Source organism: Pempheris klunzingeri, chromosome 5 (assembly GCF_042242105.1).
Source record: "Pempheris klunzingeri isolate RE-2024b chromosome 5, fPemKlu1.hap1, whole genome shotgun sequence".
NCBI classification, from domain to species: Eukaryota; Metazoa; Chordata; class Actinopteri; order Acropomatiformes; family Pempheridae; genus Pempheris; species Pempheris klunzingeri.
The window spans coordinates 25,174,900-25,194,626 of NC_092016.1; the positions used below are offsets into that span (position 1 = coordinate 25,174,900).

Consider the following 19,727-nt stretch of genomic DNA (forward strand, 5'->3'; position numbering starts at 1 on the left):
GCTTCAGAAAAACAGATGCTGGGCTGTGCGCCTTGAATACAACGTTAATTCATGAGAGACACAAACTGGGCAGACGTGTTTTCTTTCCATATGGGCAGAACGTTTTAATGAACCAGTTGTGGCTGAACGTTTGGCAGCCCTGTAAAAAGAGCCTCTTCGACTGGGGGGGGGGTGCTGCAGCATGTCCTGTGGCCCGGCTGTGTACGTCCCTCATTCAGCGTGCACACGGGCTGAAACGGGACTGCTGTTATTAAAATACCTGTAGGCCCCGCCCCTCTCGTGTCCTCCTCCAATCAGGCAGCAGCTGACGAGGTCCCCTCTGTATCTGTTCTAGTGGTTTTCTGTTTCAATGTTTTTACGCTACACTACAATAAGGTGTCCCCCCCTTGTTGATATTCCCTCCCCACCTGACAATAATGTATCAAATCTTTAAATATTATCATGTTAAGAGTATACTTTATGCAAATATATATGAGTATGATGAGTGTATTGTATGTATCAGCAGTGAAATATTTTTAAAATAAAATTATTTGTTTCTGTCATTATGGACTCGCTGGGTTTTGTCTTCTTCTCTGTGTGTTCATACGTGACTCTGGCTTACACCTGAGCTCCTGTCAGCCAATCAGTGCAGCCTACTGGTATTTTTATATGATGTTGCCATCCAGCTGCTGGAAGGTCTGCGTGCATGGAGGGAGGCAGGGAGACAGAGAGGGAGGCGGAGAGAGAGAGGCCAAAAAGAACAAATGCCACTGCTTTCACAGGCCTCTTTAATAACCAGACAGCTGAATGGAGGTCAGCGCTTCATACACTCTCCACTACGATAATTATGTGTGTTTACGTCCCTGATGCCCAAAAAGAAGTTCTTAGTTCCTGCAGGATGAAAACTAATTTTTAAGATGATACTTAATATTCAGAGTTTACACAGAACTCTTAAGTTTGTTGGTGGTTTGATCTCCGTGGGCCAAAGTTCTGTAAAGCCTGAGCGTACACTACATTAGATAATCATAGTTACTGTGGATCATGCATATTTTATCCCGAGTCAGGTCATCTCCAGCTCTTGAACATTTCTTTCATCCACTGCCAAACCCTCAGAAACCCTCCCACACTACTTTTAAGGTTTCTTATTTTAGTTCTGCCTCTCAGCAGGGCCTCCGTACAACAGGAGCTTAATGTCTTTTTAATTCTCCTGCACACATTCTAGCTGCTCCTCTTTTGCTGGAAATTACAGTCAGTTGTGAAGATTTTCTTCTCTACACCTTCATCAACCAGCTGAGTTCAGTGCAGTCTGGACACAAGCCACCACTTCTGTTTCCTAACAAACTAAAATAAAGAGGTCAGTCATCCGAGTGTTGTGAATGCTCTTTATTAGAAAAATCATTGTGTTCAACTTCTCCGACTCCTGACGCCCTGTGTGCTCTCAGCAGTGGTGACGAACGGGCCGGCCAGGACTCGCGAGCAGCAGTGGAGCGAACGGGTGAAAACGTGGACGCGAACGGAAACTGGGAACCAAATGAGCTGCTTTAAAAGAACAACAGGGTGGGGGCCAATCTCATCAGAACATCGACGTGTTGTGTCAAATAAAAAACCCTTTCGCCAAGGGCTTCACGTCCGCTGGAACGAGTGAATCTTCGCAGCCAACTTCGTATCCAGCCCCTTAATAAAGACTATGAAGAGGCACTGAAATCCACTTTCCCCAGTGAGGTACAGTATCCCAGCAACACACACACACACACACACACACACACACACAGACACAGACACGCTTCATTACAATGTAAAACAACACTCTGTCTTCTCACATGCATGCAGAGTGCAACTGAACTCTCCTTTGGTCAGATAAATAAAAGACGGAGTGAGCGGGGGGGAGGGGGGGAGGAAGGGAGGAGAGGGGAGGGGAGGGTGAGGAGGCCTGCTGATGAGCTCCGTCCGTCCTTGGCTGCTCAGACGCTCTCGTTCATTCGGACGCTGTGTTGACTGAGAAAAGGCTGCAGCAGACGTGCCACACAAGGCAAAGTGGTGTTTTGCCACTCAGGAGGGGGGAGGTGAAGGGTACTGTGGGTGGTGGGGGGGTGGAGGGGCAGAGGTTGCGTTCACACTGAAAGCAACAAGTGGCCAGAAGTGCTTTGATTTCAGCTGACAGAGGCTGAAGGACGTGTGCTTCCAGGTTCCTGTGCTTCCTGTTCCTAATTTCCTGCATGCTGGGGGGGGGGGGGGGGGGGGGGGTGAGTTTTACAGTCAGTGCTCAGACAGCGACTGTGGCAAAGCTTTAGTTTATTAGCATTTTCTGGATCTGATCTCTGTGTAATGAAGCAAGACAGGCACGTGTTGCTGTTGGTGTGAACGCAGCGGTGAGGGGGAGGGGAAGGGGGGGGGCTCTGTGTGCAGCCAGTCTCATGCAGAGGGGGACGGTGAGTCTGGGTCCGGCTCATAGTGGTAAGTGGCCTGAGTGTGGCTGCTGCTGTGCTGCGGCTGCTGGTTGCTGTGGGCCAGGCTGTGCGCCGCCTGGCTCGGACTGTCCTGAGCCTGCTGGTTCGGGCCCTCGTAGCCTTGCGCCAGCTGAGGGCCCGCGTTGTTCTCCGGCCCCTGCCCCAGCGGCGGCTGGTGGGGGTCGTTGGCGCCCGGCGGCAGAGTGTCCAGCTCGTCCACCTGCGGCCCCGGAGGGTGCATGACCACCAGCTGGTCCTGGGGGATGTCGGCGGCGGCAGCGGCCAGGTTGGTGATGGACTTGGACTTGACGCACTGGAAGTCCACGTGGCGGCTCTTCCCCTCCTCCTTCTCCCACGACATGCGGATGAAAGGACGCTGGACGTAGTTGTAGATGACCTCCGGGCGACCTCCAGGCCGCCGCTTTACCTTCTCTTTGTAGGTCGGGTAGCCTGGAGAAAACACGTGACCATCAGCGGTGTTTGGTTAAAGGACCTTTTCATTTTGGGAAATCAGCTTATTTGATTTCTTCCCGGGTTCAAGGTGAAGGTTAACACTCGTGTCTGTATGTGTGTGTCTCAGGAGCCAGCAGCCACTTAGCTCAGACCTTATGTCCTTATGACTGTGGGGAGGCAGGTGGGGGTTATGTATCAGACTATTTCTTGGCAGGGGTCAGAAGCTGCTGAAAGGCCAAGAAAAGGTCTGGCACATAATCACCCACCGAGTAGTGAACTAAGTATTTTCAGCACTGAGCTACTGCTCCCATTTGACATCTCATTAAAAACACACTTTCAGAGCATTTTATTGGTGCTGTTATGGAAACTATTGGCTCAGGCTCAGCCAGTAGGACTTTACAGGGTGCTGACATCATCCCCAGTGTGTAGATGTACAGTGATGCCAAATCCTATGTACAGGCCTGGCTAAGGTTTCCCACTGTGGCCCAGAGGGAAGGTTCCAGGATTTTCCCTTAACAAGTGACCTAAAAGTGTTTTTGTTGTTCAGCTCAGAAAGGTTCTCAGGGGCAAACGGTGTTGTTGTTCAAGTTCTGGGATACTGTACTCTAAGCTGTTGTAAAGTGACCCATCTGCCAAATAGTGTTTGCCCCCAGAGAACTAATCAACTCTCCTGACTTTAAAATCCAGGCCCAGCCAGCAGACACAGAGTCAGGGCTCTACTGAAAGCCTTCCTTCTGACTTTCCTACACTTTGGGAGACGAAACCACGGCGGCTCAGTACCTTCTATTCCCAGCCGGATCTTTTTCAGCCCTCTGTCCTTCAGCACCGACTTGGCCACGTCTCTGTTCTCTATGTACTTGAAGAAGCGGTACAGTTTGGTGCTGTAGATGACTGTTGAGGAAAAGAGGGACAGTCAACACACGATCTCCTGCAGCTGCTCCGATGTGGGCACTGCCTTAAAGAACAAGATTTTATTGTTATTGCTGAAGGAGAACGCTGAGGCGATCTACTGGACCAATTCCAAAACTTTTTGTACCTTGAATCATTTAGACACCAAAATATGAGCCCAAGTGTAAAACTACAGGAGAACTCCTTCAACAGACACCACAACAAGACCAATCACGACCACAACAGGTCACCTGAGCGGCTGGGTTAATCAGGGCGTAGAAACAGATCCAGTGTCAGTGACAGTCTCTTACTTTGTGAGTACTCCTCTCCCATCTGTGGAGGGTACTCTTCATCCCAGTCCACCACGTCGTCGTCGGTCAGCACCACCACGTGGCACTCCCTCTCCCCGCTCTGAGCGCTGGCCACCATCAGCGGCAGCACCATCTCCTCCAGGTAGCACTCAAACTGGCGCCGGGCCCCGTCGTTGGACAGCTCGTGCATCAGGGCGCCTGGGGACGAAGCGTGAGGACATCCATGAGGGGAGAGGGACGAGAGGATGTTACTTTTCCTCCAGCACGAAGCTCGTGGGTCATGTGATGCACTCCCCTGACAGTCACCACTGCTAAAGTACATGCACGATGAGTTCTGGTGAAAGTAAAGAGAAAAACTCTGCAGGGCGCCTCAGTGACGTCCTGATGCTGTTTCCCAACATATTGATGTTGCCAATTGATAGAATAGTAATACTGGTTTTATTATTCTTATTAACTGCAGTCTGCCCTGCTCTTACTTCTTTACCAGTTTATACAATACTGCATATATATTATACTACAATGTCTTCTGTGCACAGGGCTGTGTACTCATGGAAAGTTCTAGCTCACAGTTGATAATGCTCAGGTAGCACTGCACCAGTTATGACCTACATACTACCTGTGTGGAGCTGCTTCAACGCGATAAATGCAAATATAATAGACTCCTGAACACAACCTCACAGAGAAAGCATGGTTTATATGTGCAGCCTTAGCGTGGGTCTACCCAGACGAGAGATTCAAATTAGACTCCAGTGAACCACCAAGACCACTTTAAACAGCAGCAAATAATGAGTACAAACCCTGAAAACCCTCTTGCTGCTCGGCTTGGCTGGTTATGCGCCTGCATAACAAGCATTAAATCTCACAGCTAATCATGACCTACTTAGAGCCCGGCGCGCACACACACACACACACACACACACACACACACACACACACACACACAAAGCAGCCTGTGAGCTACAGCTGCTCCTCCCACACAGACAGAGACACAAACAAGAGGCACAAACAGGCACAATAACAACACAAATATCACAGACAGACAAACAGACAGACAGACGTGCATCATCAACCAAATAACAGTCCTGTGTAACAGTATGATGTCACAGGTGCATCAAATGTGAATTTACACAAACAGTGATGAAACAAGCAGCTCCATCAGCCTGTGTCCTTACACTGATCAGGTATCTGCTGCGGGGACAGAAGTGCACCGCAGATTACCAGTGACAAGAACTTTTACATTACCAGGAACAGCTGCAGCAGCTGTTGTCTATCAACAACATGACTAACTTACTACTACTGACGTAGAAAATAACTTAGTCGCCGTCTCTACCCATCAAATATGTAGTAATGTTCACGTTCTGCCTTAAACATAAAACAGACCAAGCCTGCTTGTGGTCCTCTCTGAGCAGTAACACAGCAACAATGAAAATGATGTGCGCTCCACACTCACCAAAGTCCAGCCACTACATCAGTCTGCAGCGCTGCACAGTTCAGACAGTAAACGGCAAAACGAGCTGCAGCACAGTTCTGTGTACTCACTGAGGTCTCTGCACTTGATGGTGCTGTAGTTGAAGGAGATACAGAGGTAGTCACATGCCTCCCTCAGCTCCGGAATGGAAACGCCGTCAGGGCAGCGGATAATCCCCGACTTGTAGTAATCCTGCCATTTTCAGCAGCGTGCACACACGCAGACGCACAAGCAGCCACACAAATGAAGAAACAGGCAGAATGGCGGGTGTTCACACGCACACACAAGCATGGGAGAAAAAACAAGACGCCATTATTGATGCTGCTTCACTCACACAGGCGGGAGAGAGAGAGAGAGAGAGAGAGCGAGAGAGATGGATGAGGGAGAGGAGGGGGAGGGATGGAGAGCAAGCGGTGATGAAAGTTAAATCCAGTGGACGTCACATGAGAGAGAGAGAGAGAGAGAGAGAGGGGAGATGAAGAGAGCGAGACTAAGTGGAGAAGCGGGGGTGGAGAGCAAAGTGTGATCAAAGCAAAAGCCAACAACGTCACTCTCCCTCCCCGCTCCACTCCCCGTCCTCCCGCTGTCTCTGTGACGCTCACAGCGGCTGTTTCCCTGGAGAGTTTCCACTCAAACATTGCCGGCTGCAAGGAGGACGAGAGACCAGGCACACACGACAGAAAGCTCCGGCACCACTCAGGCAGCCCCCCCCCCTCTCTCTCTCCCCGTTCTGCGCTGCTCTCCCTTGTCTCCTCAGGTTTTCTCTGACGCTTACAGACACACATGCTCATGCCATAATCCACTGTTCCATAACTACCACGCAATTATCAGCCCTTTACTCAGACAGCAGAGGCAAACAGAGTGCTGTTCTCTGGCCAGAAACATTTTTGGAAGTCACATATCAACAAAAGCTCATCAGCAGTGCTTTCAGGAACGTTTCCTCTTAAGTCGTGTTGTGAATAGATGATGATGATGAGCGAGCACTAAAATACAAGCACCTGCACACTGTAACACACTGTACACACATCACCTTCTCTAAACTCATACTGAAGTGTCAAAGTTTGTTCTTGACCTTGGAGACAGCAGTTGAGAGAACAACTGTCATCTCACCACAGGGCCCCTTTAGTGGCTCATCCAGAGCTTTCGATCCTGCTCCATGAGCTTTATCAGCAGATGGATGCAGATGAAATGTCCTTTTTTCCCCCCTGAGTGCTTTACAGGCTTCTCATCCATGTTGGTTTTCCATGACAACTAAGCAAACGTGAATTGGCTCATTCACAGCGTTTTATGGTTCACCAACCTGATTTATTTGTCATTCGCCGTCACATTTACATAATAATGAGCGGCACGTCTGGGAGAGGCTGGGGAAGCAGACAGGAAGAATGGGGAACAAGAGCAGGGTGGCACACAGCGAGGGCCTCCCTGCGTCTTACACTACTTATTTACAGCAGTAGCTGTCGACAAAATTCTATTATACATTATATGGCTTTACTTTGTAGTGACGTTGTATCGGCCCACTTCATACCAAGAGCCTTCTATTAGGAGCAAAATACTAGAAACGCTTCACAATATCAATCAGCTCAACTCCCCAAATCTATAGCCTGAAACCTTACCACAGGGTGGGGTCAGAACCTCTCACAACACTTGAAAAAAGGGACCGTAGCAGGGGTTTCTTTTGTCCTGGTCAACAGAAACATGGTTTAAAAAGTATACTGTGTATATCTACAAACTCATCAGAGGTTAAGAGGTGACAAAGACTTGAACACCCTGACCCTACACTGGGGGTGACCATGACGTCCCAGCTCGTGGTAACGCGACGGCCATATTATGTTTGAGGTGCCATTTCACCCCGTGTCAAAAACGTTCAGATCTACATGAATCACATAAATGATCTATTCTGGGATGGAAACAGCGATGTTTGCTGAGAGGTGACAAGTTTGCACCCCTGCCAAACTCTGAGGAGCCATGTTTTAGGCGATGGTAAGTGTTTGATACTACAAGCAACAGTACTGAAGGAGTTTAGTCTTACTTTAATTGTAGGAGACACTTACATCGCATCTCTCGGGCACTTTTCTTACACTTAGAAGAGCTGAATTTGTAGCAAATGGGTTAGAACACCATCTCTTCTGGGGTGTTTTAGCTTCTTTCTATAAACATGGCTCCAGGGTGAGTGACTGCATTTTGCTTAATAATCTCCAACTGGAGACTGAAGATATAACTGAGGAGAAAGGGAAAAAGAGGGATCCAGTCTGGGGAAGAAAGGCACATGTGCCTGTAGAACTCAGGATGCACATAATCCAGAGGCACTGCTGCTGGTGATTGACACATGAGGCACAGCACAGAGCAGGGGGGAGAGAGGAAGAGAGCACTGGAGGCCAGGGAACAGGAGTAGAGAAAGAGAGGCGATACTGAGAGATATCCTGAGTGTAATTCAAACGGAGGGACGGAGGGAGGAGGGTGGGAGGAGAATTGAAAAGTGAATAAAACAAAGAGATGCAGTCAATGTTCCAGAAGGGTTGTGGACTCACTGAGCCCAAGAGAGAGGAGGGAGAGAAGGAGGGGGATAGAAACAGCAGAGCCATAAGAAGGAGAGGAGGGAGGAGGACAGAAGGTGTAGAGGGAAGTTAAGACAGCTCTCACCAGAATGGCTCTGAAGACAGTGGAGCTGATGCCATCGGCCACCTCAAACTCTCCTTTTTCATTGGGCCGGGTGAAGTTGTTGTCCCGCCCGGAGCCAAACATCCTGAAAACAAACAACAGACGGAAAGAAAAAACAAGAGTTCCTTCAGCTTGTGATCACAAGTAAAAGAACCGAGCCCAAGGAGAGCCGAAGAGCACACTAAAGCTTGAAGACATTGAAGCAGAGGCTTCAAAGCTTCCTTGCAATCAGAAAAGAACAGTGTGAATCTTTAAGCATCAGCAAACTGTGAATGAGTAACATTCACACATATGTACCACAAGCAAACCCCATGTGTTACGTTATGGTGGAGTGTGTCGAGACTCCTGAGTGTGACAAAAACGACATCACTACGGTTTAACCCCGAGTCTGCCGGAGTGCTTTGGGATGTGAGAGGGGAATGTGGCACAAAACAGGACGAGGGCGCTGTTCTTTCTGCACAAATGGCTGAAGCTTTTAGTTTCTGGGAATGGCAGATGGTAGACAGGAAAAAAAATCCAAAATATTTATCCGCTTTAGTGAAGCCAAAAGGGACAGAACAATAACATTACTGTTACACATGGATCTGCTAGAATAATTGCGACACTCCCCACCCAGCGCTTACAGTCCATAGCACCACGGTTTGAAAACTCATGCCTAACATAAACTGCTTTTCTTCAACAGTTGGATAATGTATTGAACAGGTTTCCAAAGTAAATCTAAAGTATTAGATTCCCACTCAACAAAAACAAACTTACTGGTTATTCTGCCAGCTGTTTTATGCATTTCATGATCTTTTCCCCATTTAAATGACTGTAGAATTTATTGCTGCATCTATGCTTGGGACCTGTAAGGTGCTGTTAACATGACTCCTCCCTTGAACAGATGCCACAAAGGATACCTTCACCTTAGTCAAATCTATCAGCCCTTACCTGCCCAGCATGGTGTTAGGCTGTGCTGTGAAGATGGCAGGATCTACCACAAATCTTGTATTGTCCACAATAAGCGTCACTCTCTCTCCTAGTCTCAGTCCACTGCGATGCCCCTCTTTACTGCTCAGGTCATACACGTAGATCATATCACACAGTCCTTGGACCAGTGTCTTGGAGTGGTGGTCTGCTCCAGGAGGACCCAGGGGCCGAGGCATGTGTCCCCCGCTCAGGGCCCCTCCGACCTGGGAATAGGGAAGAGAAACCCTGGGCGGACGTGGACTGGAGGATCTGGAGGACGAGCCTCCGTCGCCACGTTCACGGTCTGTGGGAGAAAGGACACAAGAACACCAGTGTAGCAGACTGTCAGTCAGGCACATCCTGCACACGCACGTTGTTAAGACATCTCATAATCATGTCTTCTTTCTTTTCTCCTCACCGTGCTGCCGGGTGGGAGAAGTGACATTCCTGATGCAGGGCGTCAGCTGGCTCTCTCCTCGCTCATGGGAGGAGTCCCGTGAGCGGTCGCTGGAGCGCCGCCGTTGTTCTCTGTAATGTTCTGCTCCCCCTCTTTCTCTCGCCCCTCCAACGGCACTGCCACTGGCGCCGGCGCTGGCACCGGCCCCGTACAGACTCATGGTGCTGACCTGCTGCTGCTGGTGGTCGCAGTCCAATGCTGGCAAACCACAATGCTGGTCACTGACGGACGAGAGCACACACAGACAAAATCTAAGTTTTGAGTACAGTTTTTATTTTCTAACTTCACAAGGTGTCTCTTTATTTAACGGTTTTGGTCAACTTGTTCCTTCTGCAGCTGGATGCTGAATTAAGGCACTGTTGCTGAAGTTATGGAGGTTATGGGCCACTTGTGAAACTACTGCTGGACATGGAAGAGACTATCAGTTCAAAACCTTCAACTTGTGCCTGACAAAATAAAATTCAAGTACTCTCAAGGTACCTAAGCCGTCATCATCACATCTCAAGTGACACTATAAATGCAATTGTGAAAGAATTCCTTTCATAGCAACAAGCACAGCAATGAACGCATATATTGTCACTTTGTTCATTTTACCAGCTGTTCATAGAACTTTGATTGTATGTTTTAATGCTTTTTTAGTCAGCCAGTTGTCATTAAAACGACACAGCAGAGAGCTGATGGTTGACCTTATAATGCTGGATTTACACTAGACGCAGAGCAGAGCGGAACAGAGAAGCATTTTTCATTTTGCCGGCCATGTCAGTGAATCTCTGGTACATACACAAACATGACGACGAGGCATTTTATTTCAAACATTATAAGATGCGTAACTGTGTAACACCAGATTAGCCTGCGATCAAAGTAAAATATTCTACAAAGAGTATATACAGATGGTTATAATTATATATTATTATATACAATATAATCAGATAGTTTAACAAATGGAAAACAATCTGTGAAACGTAACTGAATTCCACACTGCCATAAAAGTTTGATATGGTCACAACTTCGTGTCCAAGTGGGATGCCACTGCCGATCTTATAGAAACCAGAGCACTGATGCATGATTTCATGCAACAATGAGATTGAGGGCGTTTTTTTTAGATCCTCTCCTGGCACACTCATACTCAGAGAAATCACCCAGGGGGTAAAGGGGTTTGCTTTCTTGCGTGCTGGGCTTTGAGAAGAGTAGAGAGCCTGTAAAAAGCCTGCAGTCAACTCGTGTGAACCCTCACAGAGGCTGAGTGCTGCAGAAGCAGGGCCGACACAAAACCACCAACCTCAGCCTGTAGCTACACACATGTGCGGCCCCGGTGTCCATTAGAGAGTGTATCCATGTGAGGCAATCTGAGTGAGCGGACCTCACTTAGGTACAGGACAACAAACAGAAATGGCCTCAACTGTTTCCTTGCTCAACAGGCTGGTTTTGCAGAGATTTTTGGAATGATTGGTAACAACCACCCCACTGTGCCTTGGAGTGAGTGATGCTTTCTGGAGTGGTTCACTGTGTTCTTCCAGAGATGGACAAGCAGCCCTGAGAGAGCTGTTATGACATCGGCCCTCCATTTCAGAAAGGACTTTAACGCACTCAGTCTCATGCATACGTTAATGCGCACACACACACACACACACACACACACACACACACACACACACACACACACACACACACACACACACACACACACACACACACACACACACACACACACACACACACACACACAACTGAGGACCATTCAAAATCTAAATGTGATGTGCTAAAAAATGAATAGATGAACTTTGACATTTTTGTTTTTAGGCTTTTATTTTGATGAATCTAATTAAATCTTGCCTAAAATGGCCTTTTTTTCATTCTGTTACTTTTGATGAAACGCTTACTTGTAATTGAAGACTGGAATTTAATAATGCACAGGCTCAAGAGCACAGAGTGTGCTATAAATATATAAAATGCAGTAACAAATGCACATTTAATAGTATGAAGACCTGAACCCGAGAGAAGGGATAAACATAAAATGGAGGAGTGCTTGCATGTGGAAGCATTTGAACCAGTAATACTGTATGAGCATTGGATTAACGCTTGCAGAGAACACTCGACTGGATATGTATCGCCACATGTATCACAGAGAAAAACAAGGATCAGGATCACACAGGATCGCCTTATTCATCAAAAGGTTTAAGTATTAATGTAAGATATGAGGGAAAAAACTGTCACGACCATTTTATATCTACATTATTACTCATTTGTATTCTGACAAATCACATCCTCTAGTTGTACAGATGAATGTGTCCAGCTCACTTCTACCGTGACAGTGTTCAGTATGTGAACAATGGCATTGAGCTTGTAGGGCAGAAACACATCCAGGTCTCAGTAATGAAGACAGCCTTGCTCTCTTGAGAAGAGCTGCTATGAAACGTGATGAGGACCATCAACTGAAGGCTATGGAATCTCAGAGATGGAAAATGGGTTAAAGGAGGGGTGGAGGGACAGAGAGCAGGAGATCGCTTTTTTATTATTTTATAAGAATTGAGTTAGTGACGTATAAAGAGCCGGCCTGTGTACTGCCTTCTACTCAGCACAGCACATGACCAGACACACATAAATAAACCAACACACGAAGCCTGGAACTAGCTCACCGAGACAGAATTTAAAAACAAACCAAGTCCATATCAGCCCATAAGTCTGAAGGCGAGCTGTTTGAAAAAGAAATCATAAACTTCAGTCTTCTGTTTCCGTGCACCATGTCCAGTGGAAAGGCCATCTCTGTTTTGGCAGAGCTTCAGAGGCTGATAATAGCAGAAGCCTCCCTGGATGCTGGCTGACATCTTAACGTGCTGAATGGCCTGGTAAGTGGCCCGCTGACTAGCAGACTGATTAAGAGGCTAATTGGCTGACTGTCTGGGTAGGTGGACACAGACGGACACAGACAGACACAGACAGCAAACCAAGATGAAGCAAGACAGGTGAACCGCTCGCACAGAATGATCAACAATGCAGTGCGATGATGGCATATCACCTTCAATTCCCACTAACGCCTACGCTACACCGAGTCAAGGTCACGGATTCATTTTTATTTGATGGCGCCCCATCGGTCTTGTGAAGCCTAAAACTATATCTTGCACACAGCACACCAACATTAACCCTGCGTGGACATAAATTATGTAAATACATGTTTATAAAGGATTTAATACTGTCAAAAATAAAAAATGCTGACAAAACCAGTGCACATGGTGCTCGATAACTTATGAGTTTGAATTCTAACCAAGAGGGTAAGATTTCAGAAATCACAGAGTGACCCTAGACCCTGCTATTTTTCTGTTTTTAACGTGTCTGCTTCACAGTATAGCTGCAGACTCAACGTCCTTGAAGACAAGGGTCACCATAGCAGCTGAGGAGAGGAAGACGTGCACACACACCTCTCCTGCTTCAGTGTGTTCAGGTGTTCAGGTCGGACACACACAGAGAACCACTTTCCTCAGCATAAAAAACAGACACCACCTACTACTGAAAATGTGAAAAAAGCATTCAAGGCTGTTCATAGAAAGGCACAGACCAGTAGTCTGTTCATACATTATACTGAAGAGAATATTGTCATAAACAAGTAGGTCTCCTGTTCCAAACTCTCTCCTTTAATGATCCAGTAAGATACGACTGACTGTAACATGATGTGCATAGACTAGTACCTCACAGAGCATAATTGCATGTTTTATCTCCAATGGGATTTTAATGCTTGGCAGAAATGGGATAATAAAAACAAAAGCAGGTCTAGCAGCCCAACAGGCGGCCAGCCAGTGGCCAGACAAGCAGAATAAAGGGAACAAAGGAACTGAGGAGGCAATATTTCACTCAGGGCAGACAGCTCCTCTCATCTTTCACGTGGCAATGCAAATCTACAGCAGCCAGGATTTCACACAGCCAAAGAGATCTAGAGGGGGCTAACGTTTCACTTGCCCAGTTTCCTCCTACTGGGCTCCCCCGCCCCCTCCACCTTTTTTTGCTGAATAGGTCAATGGCCTGTAGGGCTTACAAAAGCTCTGGATGCAGGTTCACTGTGTTAAATACAAGTCAAGTTCACCAACCTATCTGAGACACAACAGCTCAGACAAAGACGCGAGGCGTCCTGGCAGTCTATTAAAAGCATGAGGTGAGAGCCCCAAGGGGTGAGGGTCCCATCTATTATTTAGGGGCTGCTGACACTGCCACACTGATGGGCAAAGGCAGGGAATCTGCTCTCTGCAGCAGTCTGGGCTGGAATCCAGTAAAAGGATGCTGTATACTGGATACAGTCTGGGAAATGCCCTTTAATGACCATTATGTGAATATCATCCATTTTTTGATACTTTTAGGAAAATCGTGAGAATTTATAATATCACGGAGCATAAAAGATTACTATTAAATATCATAATCATCATCACTATTTACTCAGACAGACAGGGTCCCATCACGGATAATCCAGCCAGTGATTTTCTTTCTAGGGCACTATTACAATTATATTAATTACAGAAAATCCTACCAAGAGCCGGGCATTAACAGTGTGTACGTGTAACACAATGACCGAGCTAAAACCCCGGTGCTTTGACAGCGGCCGTGCACCTACCGGTCGGTATCCGAGGGCCAAGTGAAGACAAAGCAGCAGGGGATGAGCTGCGGGATGACAGCGGCACAAAAGCCTTGCGCTCCTCCGAACAAAGCGGGCTTGCCAGCAGCTTCAGCATCCTCGCTCATTACTTTCCAACTTCATCAGCATCGTTTCACACACTCGACCCGGACTCCAACTCGCTGGTAAAATCCACCGCTTCGGCCCGAACCTTTAAATGTGTCCAAAAGGCGAGGGGGACGCGCGCCGGCTGGTCATTCAGAGTCACCGGAGGGACCTGAAACTGTGAATGGCCGCGTGCTCGACTGAATCAGAGCGATGCTGCATTCACGTGCTCCTCGTAAGCTCCCACTTCCGGGTGCTCCGTGTCATTAGTGCTATTCATGGACGTTCATAACAGCCAAACACATCCTTGTTATATTATCAACCGCAAGATGTCTTCGGCGTCATCTTCACCTCGAGCCCTAACATCGTAAATGTTAGGGAAATTATGCATCTTGCCGGAATCTAAATTCTCAAATAAAACATGGGAACATGGATAGCCTATTTATCTACCGTTCTTGCTCGATTTATTTTCCAGTATGTTGAATGATGTTGTGTAAAAATCCACTGAGCGCATAACTGTAATATTTCCAACATCATGTGAAGGCAGCATTAAACGGGCACTCTCTAAGGCAGTTCTCCTTCTTGCCGAAAAGCAAACATGTGGGACACAAATAAATAAATAAAACTGTAAGAACAACAAAACATACATTGGAATATTATGCAGGTATTGGAAAATAATTATGTGATAAGGCTTCCAAATTAAATTATAGGCAATCACAGAAGCTCTAAAAGTCCCTATTAAAATACAGGTCTAAACCTTCACTGATGTTCCCTTACGTTCTCTGGTTCCATCAAGATTAAAAGTGAAAAACATGCCATGAATTATAACATAGCTTAGTCCTTTCATCCTGGTTGATTCAGGGCTGTTTTCAGTGATCAGAACTGTACATGTAATACGAGAGAGTTCTGTACACTACAAGATAAGTCATACTACATGAAGGCACAGGAGACACATGGCTGAATAACTCTTGCTATCAGACACTGATAAGACAACTCTGTGTAAAGAGTACAGTATCTAGAGCACTATCGGCCATTTTTGCAATGGTCAACTGCTAACTCCTTCATTTCATGATCCAGATGGAGCCATCAATGGGTCACCTCCGGCTTTACCGCAGTTTTATCTTTCAGAATAACAGTCACTGGGAATTCAGATAACGCACAGTGTGGGATTAACCATCTGAACATCTGTCTGTACTGCAACACCAAACTCATGACCACTCAATCTATCCACTAGACAACAAGCGCTGCCGTGTTTCTTCTTTAATAAGATGGTGTATTATCAAATGAACTCCTAAATGATTCAGTTGTGGCAGTAAATCTAAGTCACACGTCGATCATCCATCAAAGATTATGCAAACAACACAGGAACAGCAACGCTGTTGATCTCAAAACATGTCAAACATCCAGTTTATGAACATGTCTAGCATTGACATACCAGTGGGGTCCAAAAGTATGAAACCACATTGAAAATCTAGTATGTTCATAATATGTTCGCATAAACCTGAGGAAAAACCATAAAGTTTGAGGATTTAAAAACACAGGACTTTCTGACACGAACAATGAAGAAATATTTAAGATTCTGCACTATTGTTAGCAATCACATTTTAGCAAATCTGTGGAATCGTCCAGTTAACTCCTTTGTTCAAAAGGTCAGGACTCTGAGTTGTATCCCCTCCTCTAATGCATGTGTCCAGATGAGGTGGATTTGATCTGCTTCCCCTTTTGCTAAGTTAAGTTGACCAATGACACAAATCTGCTTAAATTTGATTGCTACAAACTTTTTACATATCAAAACATCGTGTGTTTTTGAATGTTTCTGAATCCTCAAACTTTCTGATTATTTCCAGGTGTTCCTATATGTTCACATCAGTCATCATGGGGGGCTAAACTGGCCAGATATACTGGGACCAAATCTACTTTCATCTCAGCAAAGAGCTGCAAAACAAGCAGCAGAGCAACATTAGCTAAGCTTTATGAAGGGGGAAAAATAACACAGATACTCGTAAATTTAACGCTGATGAATTTCTGTAACAACGTGGCTCCTCATGCTTGACAAACTGTGGGGCTACAGTGGCTGGAGGTGGGGTGAGATCAACCAATATTAACCCCCACTGCCTTATAGCCCTGCATGTTAAACAGATGCCATTACAGTAAATACTGTGATACACATCTGCTCTGTCCCCACCAACAACTGTCAGTTCTGATGCTGAGAAGTTTGCGTTAGAGACTAAAATCAGCTCTTACTTTTAAAATGAGGTTGAACTTAAGTTACCAACTCTGCCGAAAGCAAGAAGTCACTGGACACCGAGCCTAACAGACACTATAAAGCAGCTGGGAGGGTTTTAGACTTTTTGGTCAGCCTTTAAAATTAGCGTCGACCGCTAAGCTAAACACGTCGTCAGCCGTTAGGCGGCTAAGGTTAGCTAACTAGCTCTTCTGGCTCTTCTAACAGGACTTTAAGAGAACTTTTCTTTACCTCCGTACGTTACATCCCGGTTAGACGTGTCGTCCGGTTGCCGAAACCCTCCGCCGTACAATAACCCCAGTGTGCTGAATCCAAAACGACAAGAGTTTTCTTACAAACCTCCAGCTTACATGAACTACACTTGGCTGTTTGTTTTGGTCCGGGGACGAAGAACTCGCGTGAAATATCGCGAGAAAACCGCACATTCCAAGAGACGACCTCCCGCGTGCGCGCGCACACACACGCACGCACACTATCAACGGAGGCGTGAATGTAGATAATGTAGATCACAATAAATGACAAATCCAAAACACAATAAAAGCAATTCAATTCATGTATATCTTGTATTTATTCGCATTATACACGGCTAACATATAAAAAATAAAATGGTCTATTTCATGTAGTTAATCATACATATAAAAATATAGAATTCATATCTATGTTGAAGTGCATAGCCTTTTAATGAGCCCTAGCTTACAGTCACATCCAAGAGAAAATAAGTACCATTACGAGTACAATGTAATCATTTAAGTTCACACATTTAAACTAGATGACAGGACTGTCACTGTCACCTCCTAAAGAACACTGTTGGTCCAACTCTTCATCTCCCTCAGCTTGTTGAAGGAAATAGCTACGAGTGGTTTACAACACCACCTGTTAAATAAAAGTGCATACACAACGAGGAAACCTCGTCCTGTCGAGCCACAGTTTCCCTTTATCGCTCCCACAAATACCAATTTCATAAATAAATAACCATAAATAGAATGAATATATCAAATAAATAAGATAAAGGTACATTCTAAGAAAAGACGGACAAATCCTGACAAGCAAAACAAAAAGTAGCCTATGAATGTGTAAAAAGGATGTTGGAAATGTAGAGTGAGTCGTAGGTCAGATAAACCCGCAGTCATGGCCGTTTGGACTTGAGGAGTTTTTCCAAGAAGCTCAGAGCGTACTGGATCTCCTCCGGCGTCAGGTCGCTCAGGTCGGGCAGCTCCTCGGGGCTCAGCCTCCTCTTGGCCCGGCCCGGCTCCCCGCTGGCTGCCCGGGCCGCGGCCGTGTGGATGCCCCGGAGCTTCATCTGCAGCCACTGGCGCCGCTCCTGCACCTGCCTGTGCTCCCCGAGGTTGTGCATGAGCTGGACCTCGCTCACCGTCCTCTTACCGCGCACGGGAGCGTGAGACACAGGCTCCGGCGGTCTAACGGACCTTGGGGGGCGCCCCTCGCTGGCACTGAAGAGGTGTAAAACGCAGAGTGAAACGAGCACGATTTTACAGTCCAGATTTCGCATGTTGACCTTGATGACCTGTTAAAATGAAAAATAAAAAAGTCTCAGACTGTTTTGTGAACTTGCAAAACATTTAAAAGGCAACATTGCAACAAAAAAAAAAAAAGATATGAATACATTTTAAATGTCTGATGTTTAGCCTTATGTTGAAATAAATGAGAAAGTTATTGGATCTAACCAAAATATATTACATTCTTATTAAGATTTTAATTTTTTGAAATCTTGAAATCCCACATACTTATTTACATTCAAGCATATATTAAGATCCACTTGAAATGATTAACCAACATAAATAATGGAATAAACTTGACTTGGGGTGTGTAGGTGGGCCTACATCTCTGACTATAAGGTAGAACAAGCAGAACATACCTCTGGTGGTGGCTTCTCCTTGGTCTGATAAAAGCATAAGCTGCGTGCCAGTGTAAAGTATAAAGTGAAGTCACTCTGGTTTGGTGGATTGTTCAAATCAGTTATGATAACCACTGGACTCTCCAACTTCCTTTTATAGCTCGGGAGCCCAGCCATTGATGAGCTGCCTTCATTATTGCTGCTGATGTCATGCCTCCAGCTCCTGGAGGGGGGCAGGACAGGAATGACAACACCTCCTCTGAGCTTCAGGCTTTCACCACTGTCATATTCGTCCAAACAAATGGCTTTGCGTGTTGAACTCAAATACCCTCACGCACACCTTACGTGCAGACATACACACTCGCACATATACCAAAATTCCAATCCTTCAAAGGAATGCCTCTGTTTCCCTGATATAAATCCATTCATTTATTTAGAGGGCTTCGGTGCCCATAGTGACATTTTATGTCTCCTACGGTGGCAATACATTGTTTAATCATCGTATGCATGTATGCTGACAAATTAGTTATTTCAAAGAACAGCTATGCAAAACTACAAGAAACCCTGTTTCCCAGACTAAAACTTCACTTTCCCAAAGCACTATTTAGCGCAGAGCTTCTCTCCACATTTTCAATTTTGCATGCTTCTCTGTTATTTTTTTTTTCTCCTATTGCTGTAGAGTGGCCAGATCTATTAGTCCACATCTTATGTGACCTTTATTTGTCTGACTCCCAGCGTGCCTCACAACAATAGTGCCAACATTTGGATGGATTTATGACTCTCATTGACCATGAGGTCATCAGTCTCCCTGGTTACATAGGCACTTTACTCAAGAATTAACATTTTTTTAATGTGCTCGCCTCCCTAAAAAAGATCTTTTACACCGACCTGACGTCAGAGAAAACATCCTGAATCAAAGAGTAAGTGGGAGTTCAGGGGGTGTGTCAGTGGGTGATGCTGTTGCCGTCACTGTCTTGGTCATAAGTGGTGTGTGTGTGAGTGTGAGTGTGTGTGAACTTGAACTCTGAATCTCTGAACATCTGGAGAATTATGGCTCACTCAGATGTATTTTTGTCCTAATACCGAAACCACAGAATAGGTTGAATTCTATGGCAGTAAAGCTACGGATTGATAGATACGGAACAGATGGAAGTTACATAATTTACGTCAGTTAAAAATAAGTCACCGTTGACTTTTGGTTTCACAGGGACCATGAACAGTGGTCTCCTGGGTAAAAGATGCACGTTTGTAACTTAAGTTACCTTATGTATGTATACTTAACATAGTGAAATGGGCACGGTTTGGTTAGGTTTAGG

General features: G+C 45.9%; 2 protein-coding genes across 2 annotated transcripts; both read right to left on the reverse strand.

Annotated features, from left to right (window-relative positions):
• Positions 1–2,348: 2,348 nt before the first annotated feature.
• On the reverse strand, positions 2,349–16,928 carry LOC139201304 (BTB/POZ domain-containing protein 10-like). The gene is made up of 8 exons (XM_070830582.1): positions 16,788–16,928; positions 9,571–9,830; positions 9,135–9,456; positions 8,187–8,289; positions 5,618–5,738; positions 4,079–4,276; positions 3,660–3,770; positions 2,349–2,876 (listed from the first exon to the last, which is right to left on the reverse strand). The coding sequence occupies exons 2-8, from the start codon at positions 9,767–9,769 to the stop codon at positions 2,392–2,394; spliced, it is 1,539 nt and encodes a 512-aa protein (XP_070686683.1). The 5' UTR covers positions 9,770–9,830; positions 16,788–16,928; the 3' UTR covers positions 2,349–2,391.
• Positions 16,929–17,682: 754 nt separating this feature from the next.
• pth1a (parathyroid hormone 1a) lies at positions 17,683–18,066 on the reverse strand. Its single transcript, XM_070830589.1, has 2 exons — positions 17,980–18,066; positions 17,683–17,934 (listed from the first exon to the last, which is right to left on the reverse strand). Exons 1-2 carry the CDS (start codon positions 18,064–18,066, stop codon positions 17,683–17,685), a joined length of 339 nt encoding a protein of 112 aa, XP_070686690.1.
• Positions 18,067–19,727: the final 1,661 nt, after the last annotated feature.